Source organism: Marmota flaviventris, chromosome 10 (assembly GCF_047511675.1).
Source record: "Marmota flaviventris isolate mMarFla1 chromosome 10, mMarFla1.hap1, whole genome shotgun sequence".
NCBI lineage: Eukaryota > Metazoa > Chordata > Mammalia > Rodentia > Sciuridae > Marmota > Marmota flaviventris.
This window is the reverse complement of record NC_092507.1, coordinates 105,136,558-105,151,966: the sequence shown is the minus strand read 5'-3', so window position 1 is coordinate 105,151,966 and position 15,409 is coordinate 105,136,558. Positions and strand designations below refer to the sequence as shown.

Here is a 15,409-nt window from a genome sequence, read left to right as displayed (position 1 = left end):
TGGGTGTGGAGGCAGGCCTTTTGTCCAACCTCCTAAAGTGGCGGGATTCTGCTGCTTCCCAGGCGCCTCACAGTAAAATCTGTAACCAGAGAAGCCCTTACTCTTGCAGCTCAGGGAGCCCAGCCAAGTTCCTAATGTGAGAGATGGGCGGGAGGGATAAAATGATGGGCCATGTGGAGAACTTGGTATGAGGTCTACCCAAACACACACAGGAGAGGAGGAGTGGATTTTTCTTTTAATGCAAAATATTGCTATACAAAATGATGCGGAGAAATCCCCATTCTTCAGACACTGGAGAGATTTTTTTTATAAAGGAGACAGGGCAGACGTGCGTCTCTGTTTTCCATTCTTCTCCCCACTGGGTCATACTGAGGGCAAGAATACTGTAGCCTGATGCCTGGCATTTTCCCATGAGGGAGGATCAGAGGACCGGGTCTGGGTCCTTTGGGGCCTAATTTGTGGACAGGGGGAAGGAGAACAAGAGTGAATATTTAGGATTTTTACTCTTTTAGCTATAAAAAGATTACTCAAGATCTGGAGTTCCATATGAAACAAAGGAGCTGTGAGAATTTGGTTATTGTTGGTTAAAAAATAGGGGATCTGAGGCATAACTTGCCTATATTTGAAGAATGAAGAGCAGGAAATCTAGTAGGGATATAAATGTATGGGGATAAGAGATGCAGAAACGACCAGGCTAGCTGCTCAAATTTCCTCCTCTTTCTTCCTCATCTCCAGCTTGTAGACAATCTGGTAGCCATCATCCCAGGCATAGAGCTGGCGCTCACGGGGGTTATAGCGGAGGCTGGCGTGGGCACCATATCGACGGGGAAAGTAAGAGAGAGCAGCCTGTTCAGGGGTCAGTGTCCCACTGGCATCAAAGGAGCACTGGATGCGGGCCCGACTGGCAGGGCGCGTGTTATAGACGACGTACAGGGTCCCACAGATGACGAAGGCAGCCTCGGCATTCTCCCTGGGACATGGCGTGTCCCACTGCTGCTCTGTGTCCAGTGTCTGTGGATCTAATTTGGCCAGACACAAGTGCCTGTCATCCTCCCGGGTGGCATAGACTGCCCAGATGCCCTCCTCATCAGCTGCCAGGTCAATGTAGGTGTCTGTCGTCAGCGCATAGGGGGGAATCAACCTCTCTGCGGGGAACACTGAGCTGTCCACCACTGTTCTGTTTGCCAGGTGGAATTTGATGAGTTGCAAAGTGTTCTCCAACTCACTACCCCCTCCAGGTCCTCCAGGAGGCCTCCGGGCATAATAAAGAAAGCCACCATATACCAGCTGCCCCGTGCCTACCCAGGGGAAGGGCACACGAACTCTGGAGGCTTTCCGGGCAGCCATGGTAAGGGTGAAGTCACGTAGCCGTGGGAACACAAAGGCTGTGTCGTTCTGCGTTCCATCCAACACGTAGATCTTTTCTGTTGGCCCCAAAGGATCCTTGGTCCATAGACCTGCTGGGCCACCAAACCGCTTGAGGATCTTCATTGATCTCACCTGAGAAATTGTGTAGCCACAGTCTGGTAGAGAAGGAGAAAAGGAAACAGAGGCAGGAGTTAGATGCCTACAGTGAGGACTCCAGCTGGGTGGCCCATCTGGGGAACAGCTGGCATCCGCTCTGTGGATGCTTCCAGTCTTAGGGAAGATGGAGAAAGACAGGACTCCAGAGACCCAGGTCCCTAGAAACTCTTCTTAACAAACTTGTCATTACAGAGATTTTTCCCTCTAACAGATTCCAGAAGCCACAGTGGACTGGGACAAAGAGAAAAAAGTAAGAAAAAGTTTCAGAAGGTGTGAGGGACCCGCTTTGAGATCACCTACCTGTCACCATATCGTACTTCTCATTTCTTCTGCCTTTGCCTTTGGTTCCAGGGCCTCCATTCACCTTCTCATCAAGCTCTACACAGGGTAGAGCTGGGTTCTGGGTCTCCAGATAGTCCACCTCTCGTTCCAGACGGTCCACTCTCCCAGAGATGGTGTCAGCCTCGGTTCTGAGTGCCTCCCGCTCCTTCTCTGCCACCTCCAGCAGGGGCAGCATCTTGTTCTTGAAGTCCCGCAGCTCAGCAGCATGCCGACTACTTTGGTCCTGGCACTGGGCCAGCCGTTCCTGAAGGGGTGGGGGCATAGGGAGCGAGGGTGGGCTGAAGGGTTACCACTCCCAGGCAGGGAGAGGCCAAAGCAGGGAGTCAGGAATGGGAAAAGGAACAAACTCAGCTAAACATGCCCTTCCACTCCCGCAGCAAAGGAAAGCAGATGTTCAGAGGTGCTCAACGTGCAAGGAGCATGGCTCAGATTCACCTAGGCCAGAGTCCTTCGACTTGTTCTCTCTGAGCAGTGCCATCTGGGCCTCTAGGGAGGTTTCAGTGCATGAGGGTGAGAAGGGCTCTCTGCTCCATTGTGCAATTCTCCTCTTGGGAATTAAGATGCTGTGAACTTCGATGTGTGTGGGGGGAAATGCTAGGGACTTGAAACGGTTTTTGAAAAGGAGGGTAGGAAGTTGGAGATTCTCTGGGAACCTCCAACTTCAAAAGAATCATCAGCTCTTCTTTAAATGCATTCCCTCAATCCTGGCCCTTATTTCCACTCTGTCCTTTTATCTCATCTAACCCCAGGGGTAAAACACAAAGGTCTATCTGCTCAGGAATTGCTCTACGTGGAGAAAGATCAAGGCTTGTAATTTTGAGGCTCATTTTTATTAAAAAGCAGAATTTTCTGTAGCTTCTCACAGAGCCCTGTCTTACCATTCCCAGAACCCTGATGAACTGGTTGAATCAATAGAAGATATTGCATCGTCCCAGGCTGGGCTAGAAGAAAAAGGGGTCCCTCACCTCTAAGGCTGCAAGTCGGCGTTCCATGTATTCCACAAGGTGGTGCTGCTGTCCTTGAAGGGGTCCGGACCATGACAAAAGGATCAGGACGAGGAGAGGAGCGCTGGGCCCCATGGCAGTCTAGAGAATGGGGCCAGAGTAGGAAGAGTGTGTTGTTGGCCTCTTCCCCTGAGCCCGTGGGTTAGCCATGGAGGCGGGGCGGGGGGTGGTGCCTTTGCTCTGTGATCTCGGGTCTCTCTCACTACTCTGGAATGCTTTCAGGCTCTCGCAACCCCCACCCCCTCCTTTCCGCCAGGACTGATCAAACACAGATGGCCCCCTTGCACAGCAGCCAGAAACCTCAACCACCTCCCGCCTCTCGGCTATAGGCTCCTCAGGAAAGGAAAGAGATGGAAATCTGAGGGTAGAGGCTTTCTGGGCAGTGACAAAGGGAAAGGAGTGAGCTGCAGGAGGCGGAGACCCCAAAGAAAACTCATCAAGCTCCATTCCTGCTCCTGCGTTTCAGGAGAGCGCTTCCAGAGCTGATTTGTAAGAAACTGGCATCATTAATCCTCCTCTTCTCCAGCAATAATAGAGTGGGTTGTCTGCCTTGTTCAGTGGAAGGTGGAAGCAGAGGCGATGAGCTTTAAGGGGAGGCGGTGGGAAAAAAAGGTCTAAGTGGTCAAGTGGAACTTCTTCTATAGCTCGCTGGCGCCATCTTGTGCTGAGCACCTGGTGCTATGTGTCTCATGATTAATGGTGAAACCAAGACTTTACTCCATTTGGAAAATTTTCCACAAAGCATGCCAAGTGAATTCAATTTACAAGAATTTTCTTCATTAAAATGCAGGCTTCCCTACATACTACTCAGTTTCTTTAAGAGCTATGCCAGCCTCTCTTAACCCAAAGATGAAATAAAAGTAAAACACCAGGGGCTGGGGGTGTGGCTCAGGGGTAGAGTGCTCGCCTAGCATGTGTGAGGCACTGGGTTTGATTCTCAGCACCACATAAAGATAAATAAATAAAGGTATTGCGTCCATCTACAATATCTTTATTTTTTAAAAAATCTGCTCTGTAGAAAATAATTCATATTCAGTGGCTTATGTTGTGCATTTCTTATTAAAAAAAAAAAAGTAGAAACACCAAAAAACAAATCATTGAGAGGTTGGTTAATAACTTAATTATCTGGAAGTGAGAGTAATAGCAGAGCTATTATTCTACATGGCTCTCCAGGGATATTCTCTTATCAAAATTGCAGAGAGTTCAGCAAGTTCATACTATTTTACATTCACTGGTATGGGGGTGGGTCTGAAAAAACATTATGTTGTAGTCTAAACCAAAATAAAATAGATTTTTACCTTCCTATTACTGAAAGAGAATAGACTGCTGGTCATTTCTCTTGATTAGGGTTGAAAAGGGTATTCCTAACAGCTGCCCATTTCTGTATTCCAACAAAAGTTGCAGAAGCCTAAAATTGATGCATCTTATTTTATTCACTTTAGAATCAAGAGAAATCTAATCAAAGTGCTCTGTCTCTAACAGTACAGCTCCAAAAGAGGGAAAGCATCTTCCTGTGGTGACTCTATTTTCATTCTGCTACCTTAGATGTTTGGTGAAACAAAGTTAAATTAGCTTATCTCAGAGTCTTCTACATTTTTAAAAGGGTCAGGTTCAGTCATCTTATCCTGGACCTCCATTCATGGGAAGAATTCCTTACCAAAGGATATTTGTTTCCATTATGTAGATTTGCATGAAGAATGAAATTGTTCTATGCTCTACTAATGTTCAAGTGCCATGTGTTTTTAGCCACTCCGAAAGTGTCATTTGTTGTACGCTTTTGTCCCCTTATAACAGAAATAAAAACAGCCACATGAATCAGAAAATTTACCCATTTTATTGATGCATTGCAATTGCTCTACATTTTACCATATTATGTAGAAAATACTGAAAATACAAGCTACTTTGTAAAACCAAAGACAAACATTGAATCCAAAGATAAACTATGTTTTACACAATGGACCCTTTTCCCGGAGTTAGTATTAAATTTTAAATATCTATTTCTTTTGTTAAAATGATTATTTTACATACTCCCTAAGTACATCTGCATCACAAACAGCTCAGTAATTCTCAGAGACTATCTGTTTCTAGAGGCTTGTTGTAAAAGGAAGTGCACAACCAGAAAAGGGAGAAAGCAAAAAAAAGTTTAAAATCGCGCACAATAACTAGCATATCAAATACATTTAATAAAGTAGGAATTCCACTGCAATATCAAGGATTCAAAGCAGAAATACTAACATCACATATAATGTACATATAATGTACTGCTACATGTAGTGAGATTATTTTTCAAGCTGAATTGAAACCACACATTATATAAAGTTTAGCAACAAACAACCATGTAGACATGCTGCACCATCCATCAGTTTAAAAGAAAAATCAAAATAGGAAGCAGGCTCGGGCCATTCCTTTCACTGAGAGGCAACTTCATTTCCTATTCTAAAACAAACCATCTCAACTAGTGGATTTCTGCATAACAATGCTGAATAAAACACACAAGACTGTGCTTGCCTGGTTAAGGGCAGTCGAGCTTAGCCCCTCTAGTGGAGGAGGATGGATGAGCAATCACAAAAGCAGGCTGAGAATGGCCAGAACTGTTTGAAAATGAAGTTCTGATTTGTGGGGTTGGCATTTCAGCTGAACACTGACAGTGGCATCACCTCCTGAGAGCTATTTAAAACTCCAGAGCGATCAAGTGTCCCGATGAGCCTCCCTGGCTCTACCTAACCCTTCCCCACACTTCCTCTCTCACCAGGAAGGGGAGAAGCTGGAAGTGCAAGTTCTGAGAGGACTTAAGGACTTAAAGCCTTAAGCTGGTTTGAGGTCAGGCCATGGTGACCCAGGCCAGCTGCTTACTACATTCACAACGCTTCCCCCATGCTGTCAGGGCCAGCCATATTAAGCCCCAGGGACAGAATGTAAAGCCACATGGAGCACATACACATTCAGCAGACACAGGTGGATTTTGATCTTGGCAAATCTGAAAGGTCAGTTGCAGACTAAGACTGAAAATCTCTAAGGTTTTTAAAGCCACACAACTGCTAGTCAGGTGACCACAATAAACTCTTGGGTGTTATCTTTTCCCATGGAGTTAAGACTCCTATCTTAATGGCATCTACTCATTAGACTTGGAGACAGGAGTGTGGGGTTTGTTTCCCCCCCTTCATCTCATCACAAAAACAACCAATCTTGTCCCTTGTTCAGGAAAGATAAGGAATAAAATGTGTTTCCATTAGAAACCAGACCTGCATTTTAAAGAACATCAGAATGTGCTTGGCAAAAGGGAGACACAAAAGGTGACACACACTGACCAGAAAACTGTATAACACTAGTGACAAACTACACAAACTGCTTGGTTGTCTTGACCAATATAGTGAACATACAACTCAATACAATGATAAAAAAAAAAAAAAAAAGTACGGAAAACACAACATGTTCCTGGGTAGGCTGTACTGACTACCTGCCCCATCTTAGAAGCCCTTACTCCCTATGAGGAAGAAACTCCAAATACTTTGACAGCTCCTCGGTGTTCAACCTGGTTCAGAGTTGGCTGACCAGGCTCCATGAAATCTCCCATCTCCATCCTGCACCTCCTTGACACCATCTCTCTAAATAAAACCAGTCCTAGAATTATCCCTCAAATATCATTTTCAATTCAGATGGAACACATCTGTATCTTAGGGTTAACCTTCTTCCCCCAAATCCTTTATGGGCAGGAAAGTCCCCGTCCCCAGTACCTTCTCTATTTGACCCAGATCCGAGGAGGAGCTGAGAGTACTAGGACAATTTCACAGCTTGAAGGGCCCCAAGAATATAAAAGTTGTTAAAAAGAAACCTCAGAAGTCTCAATGACTCAACAGGCTTTGATGCTTTCTTAATATTCTTCACCGGCTAAGAAACCTTTCTGTTGAGTTTCTTGTCACCAGCACAGCATGACAAAAACTCCTCCTCATAGTATGGGGACATGGTAGGCAATACAACAGGCTCTTTGGTATAAACACATCTGTTACATGTTTTTTTCAACAAGCAAATATTTTACTAGCAATGTCAACTATCTGCAGGAAGGACTGCCACATGGGAAAAGGAAAAAAAAAATCTTTTTCTAAAAGTGATTGCACATATTTTTAAAAAGAAAAAAGAGAAGAAATGCATATTAATATTGGCTTGACTTCCTTGCGCCTGCTTCCTGAATTCTCACAGAAACAAGGTAGCAATGCACAGTGAGAGAGCCATGTGGGGAAAATGCTTCTGTGAGAACTCAGCTAAGAATCCAAAATGTAAAGGGATAGGGGTGGTGGTAAAGAAGAAAAGCTGCTGTTTTTATTTTTCAATGTTGGCAGGGAAACTGAGAACAATGCATTTACACAACACAGCTACTAATTCTGTTCTGATAAATCCCAGTGAACAGCTTAGGGTCCACGGGGGCTTGCTGGTCCATCCTAAGGCAAGCTCACTGTAAACTCTATTAACCACTACATTATCATATAAGGCACTACAATAAGGGAAGGGAGGAGAAAGGGAAGGAAGAGACACACACTGAACAACTCCTCACCAGACACACCTGTGCAAAACAATTCCAAGGGTCTCCTCTCCTTGCAGGCAATGCCCCTGCTCATTCAGCACTACAGTAATATGCTCTAATATAATTGCAATTAGTTCACATACATTCCAACAAGTATCAGTTCATTTTGGTTTAAATACAATGGAGACATTAATTCCATCTCCGGGGTAACACTGGAGGATCAGATACACACTAAATACACAATTCAAGTGTAATCACTACACATTTGATTACAAATAACATTTTGGGTTAGCAGGAAAAATTGCTTGTTATATTTTTCTAATCAATATGTACATATTTAATTATGCAAAATATTAAAACACCACCATTACAAAACTTCTAAAATATTTTTAAATTCAGTAATAAACTTTTAAAATATTTTTTTGCAATTCCTACATGCACTTATTATATAAGTCTTAATAAGAGAGCATTCAATTTGCTGCTGGCATACAAAGGAAGCTACTTTAAAGTATAAAAGCTATACACAACAACGTTCTCATCTGGTTTCAGATCCTTTAGCTTCTCCCCAAATAAATCACATAAAACATAAGGGAGAGATGAGGAAAACACAGAGGCGTATTATTGAAAATTCATAGTGATCTTTAGGCCAAGTTCATCAACACCAACAACCTGTAGGCACAGCTCACCATACCAGTATCTCATAAGAGAAAGAGATTTTGCATATAGTAAGACAACTACCATACAATAATCACCACCTTCATGGCTTTTCTAGTAATAAAATGCAAGTTGGATCATAGAGGAATTTTTTAAAATTTTTAGAAAAAAAATTCATGGTGTTTCATTTAAAAGCATAGAATACTTGGTACTTTCAAGGTGGGCACTGATTCTCTCACACTGAGTTACCAGCAGGTGGTGAGCTACTTTTTAACATCACTTTGTAATAAACGCAGAAGCAACTAAGAGAACTGCAAAACACATAACTGGTTTTGCAAAAATTAAAAAGTTGTCCTTTAAGTATAATTTGACATAAAAACAAAATAAAACACTGCAAATTTAAATGTCCCATAAACAAAGGTAAACTTTTTTTGAGGAGAAATGCCTGACAGTAAAATGTGGACTTGCATAAGCTGCTCTGAATATAAAACAGGCAATTAAGTTTTGGTTTTTAAACAAAAAATAATAATTCTTCTTCTCTCATTTGTTACCATATTTCAAATCCCTCTATCTGTATTTTCCTTCTGACCAGTAATGGCAATAAAACAAAGTTAAATAAAGAGGGGCTTCACTTATTTTCAAATGTGTTTATAGAAATCAAGTCAGAGAGACAAAAATTTTTCAAAGGGAAACTTCAGAATGATCTCTCTTCCTTGGTAACCGCAGAGGATGGGTTTCTGAACTCTTCCAAATACCAAAAATGCTGTCATAAAAATAAAGAATTAAAAATAGGGCAAACTGGGAGACTACAACAATGCAGTCAACACTGAGACAGGTTCCCCAGAGAAAAGCCTTCTGCTTCAGTGGGCCCCTGCAGAACAAGTTGCTGGCTAAGGAGTTTCAAGACAGGGTAAAAGGAGGTGCTTACCACAGCCCATTATTTAGAACTCAGGGCCAGGAGCAGGCAGCCATGAACCCTCCTCCCTCATGCTCACCAACTACAAATAAGAATACTGGCTGATCTTGGTAGGACTCAGCGGGTATCCAGTGTAAATTGTTGAGCCTCGGGAAGACCCAATGTAGGACTGGGTGGCAAATTGGTGTTGGTACTGAGCAGGGGCCACACTGGCAGAAGTGAGGAGGCTAGGCCCAACACTGACAGGGACCTGGTGCACCAATGTGCTAGGGTGGGTGGTGTAGGCTGCAGCATGCCTTGAGGAGCCCTGCGGGGAGAAAAGATGAGCAATGGAGCTGGTGGAGCCCAATGCAGCAGCAGAGGTGGGGGCAGCATACGTATACAGGTGAGGCTGGCTTGGCAGGTGAGCAGGGGCCGGGGCCAGGTGTGGGTGCCCCGTCGAGTGCAGTGGGCTGCCATGCTGGAAGGCGTAGGGGGCTTGGGAGAGCGGGGCCACAAATGCCTGCTGCCTGCGGGGAGCAGGGTTGCTGCTTCTCTCCTGCGAGGTTGGAGCTGACGATGACTGCTGGTTCTGGAAGGAGGAAGAAGGGAATAAGGAATCTTGAGGTAACTCTGGTTTAGGGCACTACAGGCCAAGGGAAGAATGGAGGTTCTGAAGTGCACTGTTTCTGGACTGCCACAGCACAGAATCTCCCAAACTGGCAATGAATGCTGTCAGAAGTCACCACCCATCCCTCTACCTCTAGGCAGAACTGATCCTAACCCAGCTCAGACAGCAGCAATTTGTTCTTAAGTGTGACAGAGGAAGGGGGAGAATCAAGAGTACAAGGTTCACAGGGTTGCCCATTCCTGCAAGTTAGTGACTATTAATTCACCCCCATCCTGGCGTCAGTGATTTTGACTTTCCCTAACCTTTTTTATTGCTATTGCTTTCTTTTGTTCTAAGTTCTTCATGTCCCTCTTGAAACGTGGAGCCTAAAACACATGCAACTAATTTAAACTTACATTTGCATGTGCATGTGGTCTCTTTCTCACACAGTTATACCCTATTGACACCTTCTCATTATTGGTAGGTATCACATGAGCACCAGAATTCTGGCTGAGAAAAGAGTGAACATAAACGAAAATAAAGTAACCTCACTACTCTATCAGATAATGAGAGGGCAGGGGCAAATCCAACACTTGAGCCTCGAGCAACAGGGAGAATTAGAACCAGATGATTAAATGAAGGGGTGGGTGGAAGACACACACAAAAAACTTTCCCTGTCTCTTGACTCAAGTAAACAGTGTGAGGCTCAGGTTATTTATGGCATGGGAGGGAGATAAGAGAAGAGTCTGGTCTCAAAGCATGTGGTGATGCAGGACCAGGCATGGCTATAGTATCCTAGGCTCTATCTAAATTCCAGACATTTCTCTAATGTTCCAGGCTAGAGAAGGAAGTCTCCAGGAAAACCTGGAATGCACATCCCAAACACATTCACAGAACAAATGTAGACACAGCACATGCAGATACGACGCAGGCCACAGAACACCAAATCAGTGACACAAAAGGAGCTTCATTTGGCTTTATTCAGCAGTCCAGCCAGAAGCAGGGTTCTTCAGAGAGTAACAAGAGGAGGGCACCCAAACAGAAAGCTGCAACCCCTAGCACTTACCTGGCTCAGGTTGAGTGGCTGTGCTGCGCTGGTCCCCCCGCGTTGCGCTCGATAGCCTGTAGGGGTGATACAGCATCCAGATGACTGCCCACTCACTGAGGCCACTGGCTTGGTCTTACTGCTTAGGAGACCTAAAAAGGAGTCAGGGCTTAGTATCACTGAGCTAACATTAGTAGTCCACATTTGCACAAAGTTTATGAGAGTTAAGGTCTCAAGTGTATCTTACTTCTTTAATTACATCTATACTGGAAGAGAAAGTTTATTATCTATTTCTTTTCTGTATTTCTAAACTTCACAAAGGATCCTCAAAAGGTTACTTGAATAAATATTATCTAATCACCTATTATATACAAGACACCACTGGAAATACAAACATAAGGATACCGTCCCTACCTCCAGGGAGCATACAGTTTTATGTAGGATAGGATTAAGTAAGTAACAAGATGACAATGTGAAGCTGATACATTGGTAATTTTTAGGATATTTAAATGTCAAAAGGCAAGATCCTATCCTATTGGGTACTTGCAGTCTTCACATTTCATTTGAATGCATTTTTTTTTCCTTTCTATGTTTCCCAGTAGGCAAACTGAAGCACTGAATTCTCATTTACTTCTGAGAGTCTATATTCTTTGGGCCTAAAAGGGGGCAGAGGTCCTAGTAGAATATTCAGTAGCCTGGTATCAGGAAGTTCTACCTTATATTCTTTTTTAAAAAATATTTTTATTAGTTATTGATGGACCTTTATTTATTTATTTGTTTTATATGTGGTGCTGAGAATCGAACCCAGTGCCTCATACATGCTAGGCAAGTGCTCTACCACTGATCTAAAACCCCAGCCCTCTTCCTTCAATGGGGGCAGTCTGAAGAGAACTGAGGCTTGAAATAATATCCTCAAATTAGAATCCTGTTTGAGTATGGCAGTAACTTAATCCTAATAAAACACCATTTATACAAGTATAATACAGATGGCTATGCTGGTAACCAAAAATTAATCCTCCCCTTCACTGGCATAGAGTTGCCACTGAGAAGCTGCTGCCTAGACAGACTATACTTATTAGGCCTCCCTGCATGTATCAGGGGCCCTAGTAGTGGTGTTCACTACACTTCCAGGCTAAAGAGGTTAAGAAAGGAGGCTTGCCTCCTCTAAACTTCGTTTCTCCTTTTGATTGATGCTGAGGGTTGCAGGGTTCTGTGGTCCTTAACTTACTATAGGCCAACCAGAAACACTTGCACTGGGAAGTGACATGAGTAAAAAAGTATACTATCATGTTAAACCACGGAATTTTGGGATTTGTTACTGCAGCTCAGCTAACACAATAACTGAATCAGAGAGCCTAAGTTCCAGTATCTAACAGAGCAAAAAAGAGAAGAGATTAGGCTAATAATAAAACCAACAAAAGCATCACTACTGTGACATTAGGTCAGAACAAAAATCTAAAGGACATATGTTTTCCAAAACACTTTTGTGGTCATAGTCAATATTATCAAGTCTTGTCCTCTTCTAGATTGCCATATTCAAACTATCTGTGACAAATCTAATTGCCTGCTCATTCTTCCTGCCATACGATATAAGTCTTGTCTACTTCCTACCATCAGTGGTGAATGTGTTTAAGAAACTAAAATGACACCAAATACAATCTCATTTTTATATTATTCCAAGTAAAACAAATCCTGGAAGATAACTGATGGCAAAAATTAATTTCAAATCATAGAGAACTGATTTCTGAATTAAGTACTTTTTAAGAATATCTATTCCACTGGTCTGGACCATGGCATAAGTATATTATAACAAAATTCTAAGCATACACTGATTAGAGAAGAATTCATTTCTAGCTGTGAAGATACCACCTACCTGAGGCCTGTGTTGCTACAGTGCAGTCACCAAGCTGAGTTTTCATTGGAGGTACAATGATGGTACGGGTGCCAGTGCCATCTGCCACAACTCTACCAGGCCCCTCCAGCAGCGGCCCACTATTGCCCCGAAGAGCACTCAGGGTATCAGTGGAATATGGGCTGCTCAAGGAGGAGTCAGAGTCTGGAGAATCATTGACAGTGACATAACTGATGACATTAGACCTCGGCTTCAGGCCAGAGCTGAGGAAAAGAAAATATGTGAAAATTCAACTGCCCTTTTAAGCAATATGCCTTACATGGTCTCTCATTCTTTCATGAGAACAATTATAATAGTAATGATAACAGCAATAGCAAACTTCTAAGTGCTTACTATCATGCACTATTTCTTATGTTCTATGTGCATCTCGCTGAGTCCTTACAATAATCCTATAAAGTAGTTACTATTATCCCCATCTTTTTTAAAAAATTTTTTTAGTTGTAGTTGGACACAATACCTTTAGTTTTCATTTGTTTTTATGTGGTGCTGAAGATTGAACCCAAGCCCTGTATGTTCTAGGCAAGCACACTACCGCTGAGCCATAGCCACAGCCAATATTATCCCCATCTTTCAGATGAAGAAACTAAGGCAGAGGGAGATTAAGGAACTCATTCAAGGTCACATAAAGAACATATGACATTTCATCTCATAATGGTTGGAGATTTTATGCAAATTTTTTTGCAAAACAGTGGGGTACAACCATTATTTGAAGCTTCCTTTTTAAAAAAATGCACTGGTATTACTTAAAAATCATTCTCTTTGGTGCAAGTTTAGGATTCATGGAATACTCATAAATATATGCTAATGTGGTGGCGAAAATTATGCAGTAAAATAATAAAATATGGTAAATGGTAAAGACAGAAACTCAGACTCAAGGCAAAAATGACTCCAGAGTTCACACCTACTCCATGTTGCCTCTTAGTCATTCTCATGCACAGTTATTTCAACAATATTCTTCAAACACCACTTTTTTTCCTAACACCTCTACAGACTATAAATGGTTCCTTACTATCCTAGTCAAACTTCTCACTATACTTTTTTTTTTTTAAAAGATTCCTTTGCTGATTCCTCCCTTACTGTTACAGATTAGATCTGGAATATTCCCCTCAAAGACTCATGTATTGAAGACTTGGTCTCCAATGCAGCAGTGTTCAGGTGGGGCTTTTGGGAAATGATTGGAAGGTGGTAGAAACTTTGGAGGTGGACCTAGTTAGAGGAAGTGGATCACTGGGGGGATACTTTGTTGAATCTCTCTCTTGTTCTGCTTTGCTCCACCATACCCTTCTACCACGATGTATTATACTGCCTCACTACAGGACCAGAAATAATGAAGCCAGCTGACAATGAACCAAAACCTCTGACACTTTAAGCCAAAATAAATCTTCCCTACTTTTGTTTTTCTTGAGTATTTTCTCACAGTGATAAAAAGATAACTAACTTTAACTTTACCTTATTTTTTAATAAAACTGGGTCCAGTCAAAGCAATCAGGCTGATTATAACTCATACATAACTTTTGCTATTAGTACACCACTTTCCCTCACTGGAAAGTCTACTTTTTCTCTTCCCCGAATCAATTCAATGACACCTTTCAAATCCCTATCTTACAATAGCCCTTTTGAACTAAGAGACTCTAAATTCTTTCTAAATTTACTCTTTCAAATTAATTTAAATTTTACATTTGTATGACTCTGTAAAGTCTCTGAAGTTTCTTTCCTGTGTGAATCCTAATTTCTCAGGTGAAAGCAGGATTATTCCCTCTTCTATATGCCTAACACCAAAAGCTCAATGAAGAATATAATACAGAAGAATCAAGGCAATCAACTATGCTCACACTGAGAGAGAGGTATGTATCATAGTTCTTAAACTTACCTACTTCCTTTCAGTAAACTGCCTAGTTAAGAACTTGAACTAAGGTGCTAGGATAGGAGGGAATATCCTGGTATTTAAATTCTTCAGCTTTCAGACCACATAGCAGGGGGCAAAAGAAAGGCAAGCCCTACCAACACTGTACCTCTTAAAAAGAGGTCTGTTCAGATTAGGAAATTGAACAAATTTCAAGTATCTCTTATCTACCTACTCATTCTAATTAACTGTTCATATATTCAGAAGTATGGTATCTATTTTCAGATTATAAACCTCCCTGAGGATAACAGTCCTGTCAGTGATATAATGTTCATTCCAAGCTAGAGTAGTCAAACTTCTTGATATAAATCTGTTCTCTTATATATCAGGAAGACTGATTTAACAGACAAGTATGTCTAACATTAGGGAAAACTTAACAATGCTGTTACGGGAACTTAAGTGTTTTGGCTGACTCATCCAAGGTCACACTTCCAAAGCACCTTCTTTTGTCCTTTTTTTTCATAGTCAAAACTGCATGCCATGCCTGAAGCCAACAGTCTAAGTCCAACAGAGCCAGGGAACCATTCATCTGTCTTACCTATTGGGCTTATATTTGTTGTCTTCTTCCTCATCAGTGTCACTACGGATAGTGATGACACTCACAGGAGGGCTGGGAGTATCTGGAATGATGATCGGCTGATGCTGATCTTGGACAGGGACTAGGGAATTATAAGATGTGGTACGGAGAGGACTGCTCCCAACCAAAGAATAAACTTGGGAAGGAAGAACATCCAGAGAGGATCTGCAGGGGAAATTCACAAGGAAAAACTGATCAATTATTTTTTTTTTTTTAATTTGGAGATGGACACACAGTATCTTTATTTGTATGTGGTGCTTAGGATCAAACCCAGTGCCTTACACATACCAGGCAATTGCGCTACCGCTGAGCTACAACCCCAGCCCTCAATTCTTGGTCCCCCTAATTGCACATCTTCTCCTGAGACTGCTTTCCAGATTACTTTTTGATTCCTTTTTACCTAACCATTAGGCTAACACACTTA

The 15,409-nt window shown here is 42.3% G+C and overlaps 2 protein-coding genes across 4 annotated transcripts in view; both read right to left on the bottom strand.

Moving 5' to 3' along the window:
* Window positions 1-215: 215 nt before the first annotated feature.
* On the bottom strand, window positions 216-3,823 carry Olfml3 (olfactomedin like 3). Its single transcript, XM_027940266.3, has 3 exons — window positions 2,832-3,823; window positions 1,825-2,110; window positions 216-1,523 (listed from the first exon to the last, which is right to left on the bottom strand). The coding sequence occupies exons 1-3, from the start codon at window positions 2,943-2,945 to the stop codon at window positions 703-705; spliced, it is 1,221 nt and encodes a 406-aa protein (XP_027796067.1). The 5' UTR covers window positions 2,946-3,823; the 3' UTR covers window positions 216-702.
* An 858-nt stretch (window positions 3,824-4,681) lies between these two features.
* Hipk1 (homeodomain interacting protein kinase 1) overlaps window positions 4,682-15,409 on the bottom strand; it is an 80,198-nt gene continuing 69,470 nt past the window's right edge. For all 3 annotated transcript variants that reach the window (XM_071618216.1, XM_071618217.1, XM_071618218.1), the window contains 4 exons: window positions 14,947-15,150; window positions 12,467-12,708; window positions 10,615-10,745; window positions 4,682-9,530 (listed from right to left, as the gene is read on the bottom strand). In XM_071618216.1, coding sequence (XP_071474317.1) covers window positions 9,042-9,530; window positions 10,615-10,745; window positions 12,467-12,708; window positions 14,947-15,150 — 1,066 coding nt within the window. In that variant the 3' untranslated portion in view covers window positions 4,682-9,041. The remainder of the gene's footprint in view (window positions 9,531-10,614; window positions 10,746-12,466; window positions 12,709-14,946; window positions 15,151-15,409) is intronic.

Coding starts and splice junctions, on each gene's coding strand:
- Olfml3 (XM_027940266.3), bottom strand. CDS start 2,945: ATGGGGCCCAGCGCTCCTCTCCTCGTCCTGATCCTTTTGTCATGGTCC. Junction 2,111..2,831: donor GCCGACTTGCAGCCTTAGAG/GTGAGGGACCCC, acceptor CCACCCCTTCAG/GAACGGCTGGCCCAGTGCCA. Junction 1,524..1,824: donor GAAGTACGATATGGTGACAG/GTAGGTGATCTC, acceptor CTTCTCTACCAG/ACTGTGGCTACACAATTTCT.